Genomic DNA, 4,097 nt, shown 5'->3' on the forward strand with positions numbered 1-4,097 from the left:
GGGCAGCTCTCCCAGTCCCAGAGCCACACTCACTAGGGATGCACATCCTTCTGCCCACAGATACACAGCACGCCGGTGCCAGCAGAACTCTCAGCCCAGCGGGTCACATTGTCCTCTTTCTGCCCAGGAAAGCAGCTGGTGTCCCCACAGGGCAGCAGGGGGAGGGGATGCAGGGCGAGGAGCAGCACAGAAATCTCAGAAATCTCACAGCATCTCAGTTTTCTGCACTTCACCCCTTCTTCTTCCCCAGGTTTCGGGTTGTGCCCCACACGTGGTCCCTGGGTACCATATGGGCCAGGAGAATGAACTCAACCTGAGCGCCTGCCTGTATCTGCTGTGCCAGCTGTGGGATTCAGTTCACCTCAGGGTTCGATGCAGGATGCCAGCAGCCATGAACCCAGATGCAGGATGAGGTGCTGGGGTGTCCCTATGAGTCCCGAGGGGCCGCGTGCAGCACGTTGAGCTTCTCCCAGCACGTGGCCAGCCTCTGTGCCTTCCGTGAGATCTCCTTCAGCTGCTGCCTCCTGCGGTAAGGCTGCAGTGGGGGGTGTGGGGAGCTCTGCTGGGGGTGAGAGAATCAGGCATGGGGACAGCAGCCACCAACATATCACCCCATGACAGGGGTTGTGGGTGCCTGAACCACACACAGACACAGCAAGGATGAGGCCTACGGAGAGCTCAGGGGTGCAGCAGAGCAAAGCATCCCTGCAGCTCCCTCCCAATGGCACGTCCCCATGCAGGGCAACAGGTGGCTTCCCTGCACCACGCTGACATGGTGCATTAACCCAAGCCGATTGCAGCAGGGATGTGACCCCAGCACTTCACCAGGCAGAGCTGGGAGCACCCTGGGGCTTCCCCGCTGGTTAATGAGTTCTTTGTGGTAGGGGATTCTCCTCTGCTGGGGCTTCCCCAGCAGATCCCTGGGGATGCCCAGATTGATGTTTTGGGTCCAAATCACAGGTTTTGCCTACAAGCACAAGACTGGAGCACCCACCCACCAGGATCGTTTGCTGGGTGCAGCCTCCAGCCCAGGGCTGAGCAGGAGGAAGCCCTCAAGGTTGTGCCCCCAGCTTAAACCCAGAGCAGCTCTTCACCCTTAGGGATGCTACAGGGAGAGCCCAGAGATTCCTCACGCACAGGGTGGCAAACTGGGAGTCGTGGGGTGACGGGGAAGGAAGGGGTGATGCTCTCACCTTGCCAATACGCCGGCAGTTCTCCCTGAGCACAAACTCGGTGTCCCGGACCACCTTCCATACTGCTGCCTCCTCAGGGCCCCGCAAAGCACCGCCTGCCACGTCCCGCAGCGACATGCTGATGTTGTAGATGGACTGCAGGATCCTCTGGTCCTGGGAGGGAGGAGGGAGAGTAGGCAGGAATGGAGCTCGATGGCTCAGCCCACGATGTGCCCCAACCCTGAAGCTCACCTTGTCAGAGCGGCACACTGGCCCGGCCCGACTGCTCCTCTCTGCTGACCCACTCAGGTTTTTCTGCAGAAATAAAGCAAGGAGTGCATCAGGCACCACGAAGCACTACTGCATTCCACGTGGGGCAGGAGTCCTGCATTGAAGCACAGCACTCTCCCCGCCAACCTGCAGCACGCACAACCCCGCGTTACACTTAAGGTTCCTTCCAACCCAAACGGTTCTATGACCCCCCTCTCCCCGCTCACCAGGTTCTGGATCTCATGGAAGATGACAGCTCGGTACTGCCGCAGGATCCTGGCGATGCTGCACCTCCAGCCCCTGCCCAACACGGTGGCGAGCAGCAGCAGCAGCACAGCACAGGAGAGAGCCCTGGGGAGAAGCTGTGCAGGGAAGGGCTCAGCGTCAGCCATGGGAAAGCTCGAGGACACCAAGCAGACTTATCCCCTCTTTTACAAACTCAGCATGCAGGAGGGAGAGCAACAACATCCTCCCTGCAAAGCCATTGCCCCCCCACAGCAATCGCTCTGCTTTCAGCCCTCTTCATGACCCCACTGCAGTGCACACAGCACAGAGATGTGGGAGCTCTGTGCATCCGTAGGGCCTGCCTGCACACTCTCCACCCCAGCACAGTCCCCCCTCCCAGCACCCCAAGGCCAATGGGAACTAAAAGGGACCCTAAGGCAGAGTGGGGCTGCAGCTTCCCCACCAACAAACCTCCGCAGCTCAAAGCAAGCGGCTCCAGGCTGCCTGGAAAGATTCTCTCCACCATTTCACAAAGCCCAGAGCAGCCTCACCGCTCAACAGCCTTCCCAGCAGAGCGGGGAAACCCAAATGCTGACACCTGAGCTCACTGGGAACCGTGCACCCGGACACTGCAGGATGAGCTCAGGTTCTTTGAAGGAAAGTTGAAGGAAAGCCAGCGCAGCCTCGGATGACCAGGACTGGGATATTTGAGCAGCAGGGTGAGGATGGGAAGCGCCGTGCACGCTCAGCATCTGCCATGAAAGAATGTTGGTGGCCCTGCTCCCCTGCACAGCAACAGTGGCACCACTATGGGATGGCAGAGTGCTTGGGGCCCGTCCTGACAGCAGGCATTGCTGCCTGCTCCTGTCTGCAGTGAAAACCCCCACCGGCCCCAGCTTTTCCCCAGCTCCCAGTGTCAGGTCTGGGCAGGCAGAGAGCAGCTCAGCACCCTTCAAAACACAGCCCCTGCGCTGCAGCCAAAGCACACATGGTAGGGAGGGTTCCATCTGCAGCTCAGGGCTTGGGCTTCCTTTCTGGATCTCTGCATCAGGTGATACTCAATGAAGAAACTCTCCAGGTTTCCACTCCTGAAACCTACATCTGCTTCATGCTCCCCCCGGACAGAGTGCTGCTCCTGACTCCAAAGGCTGAAAGAGCCCATCCTACCCCAACACTCTCAAAGCTCAGCAGGAGCAAGGGGAGCACAGTGCGATGCAACGTGCGAACCCAGCATGGTGTGAGGCTGCAAGCCTACAGACAGCACTGCACGGAACCCAGGGTGTAACTCCCCAAAGGAGAATGCTGCTTCCATGAGGTCGGCCTGTCCAAAGTCCAAAGCTGCTCTCAGGAAGCATCTGCAGCCAGGAAGACAAGGCCACGTAATTTTGCTCAAACCATTAAGCCAGCAATGACTTCCCTGAAGTGTCTTATTAAACAACTGGGACCAAATTCCAGGAGAAAGCACAGCATGCACAGCATTTACAGCATTTCCAGGCAGCCCAGCCTGGCATGGGGTGTTCCAAGAGCTCAGCAAGCAGCAGGACAGGAACCGAGAGACTTCTATGGGTGCTTCCCACTGCCCACACAGCACAAAGTATGCTGTTTTCCCTTCTGCACGGGAAAACACGTCTGACTGCTGCTCTGTGGTTATCCCTCCTCCCTTCGGTGCCAGGAGGGCCAGCACTGCCCGCACATTGGGCTACTCTCAGCCTTGCTCCCTTCCTGCAGGAGAAAAACGCAGGGAGCATGGCTGCAGGACAGAGCTAATCTCTTCCCCAGCTCTAATCCTCCAACAAATACACAGAGATAAGGGAAATCACCATCAGTGATACAGCAGCTCCGGGCGGCACTCGCGCTACCCTCGGCTGCACAAAGGCATAGCACTCCCTTCCAGCCCCGGGGGTCCCCGTCCCATCCTCTCCGAAGGGGCCTCTCGCAGGACCAGCCCCACGTCCAGCCCCGCCAGGTCCAAGCCGCAGCCCAGCCCCGGCCGGACCGGCCCTCCCCGCCAGCTCCACGCCCTCCCGGCCAGTCCAGCCTCGAGCTCCATCCCGAGCAGACCCTTGCAGCAGGACCTTACAGCCCCATCCCGAGCAGACCCTTACAGCAGGACCTTACAGCCCCATCCCGACCAGTCCAAGCCTCCTCCCTAATCCAGCACAACCCCATCCTTAAGTCCCCTCCAATCGCACCGACCCCTGTTCCCAGCTGCTCCAAGCCCTATCCCAACCATACCCCCCACAATTCCCAAACCTCATCCCAATAGCTTTGAATCCCATCCCATCCCATCCCCTTCTGTCCCAAATCCCAGCAGCAGCGAGGCTCCAACCCATCGCCCCTCGAAGCGCCGCACTCACCATGGAGCCCCGCAGGCGTCGGGGGCCCCCAGGTTGGCCCCACGTCGCGTCCCGCTCCGCCAGGGCTGGCGGT

The 4,097-nt window shown here is 59.7% G+C and overlaps 1 protein-coding gene across 1 annotated transcript; it reads right to left on the reverse strand.

Annotated features, from left to right (window-relative positions):
- Positions 1 to 6: 6 nt before the first annotated feature.
- C22H20orf204 (chromosome 22 C20orf204 homolog) lies at positions 7 to 4,090 on the reverse strand. Its single transcript, XM_031556526.1, has 5 exons — positions 4,025 to 4,090; positions 1,670 to 1,804; positions 1,425 to 1,487; positions 1,194 to 1,346; positions 7 to 562 (listed from the first exon to the last, which is right to left on the reverse strand). The coding sequence occupies exons 1-5, from the start codon at positions 4,025 to 4,027 to the stop codon at positions 428 to 430; spliced, it is 489 nt and encodes a 162-aa protein (XP_031412386.1). The 5' UTR covers positions 4,028 to 4,090; the 3' UTR covers positions 7 to 427.
- Positions 4,091 to 4,097: the final 7 nt, after the last annotated feature.

The sequence above is a fragment of the Meleagris gallopavo genome, chromosome 22 (genome assembly GCF_000146605.3).
Source record: "Meleagris gallopavo isolate NT-WF06-2002-E0010 breed Aviagen turkey brand Nicholas breeding stock chromosome 22, Turkey_5.1, whole genome shotgun sequence".
Classification (NCBI taxonomy): domain Eukaryota; kingdom Metazoa; phylum Chordata; class Aves; order Galliformes; family Phasianidae; genus Meleagris; species Meleagris gallopavo.

Bases quoted from the DNA above. Each gene is read 5' to 3' on its own strand.
- C22H20orf204 (XM_031556526.1), bottom strand. The intron at 1,488-1,669 runs GTGAGCGGGGAG...TTATTTCTGCAG, and splicing joins TCCATGAGATCCAGAACCTG to AAAAACCTGAGTGGGTCAGC. The intron at 1,347-1,424 runs GTGAGCTTCAGG...CCTCCCTCCCAG, and splicing joins CAGTGTGCCGCTCTGACAAG to GACCAGAGGATCCTGCAGTC.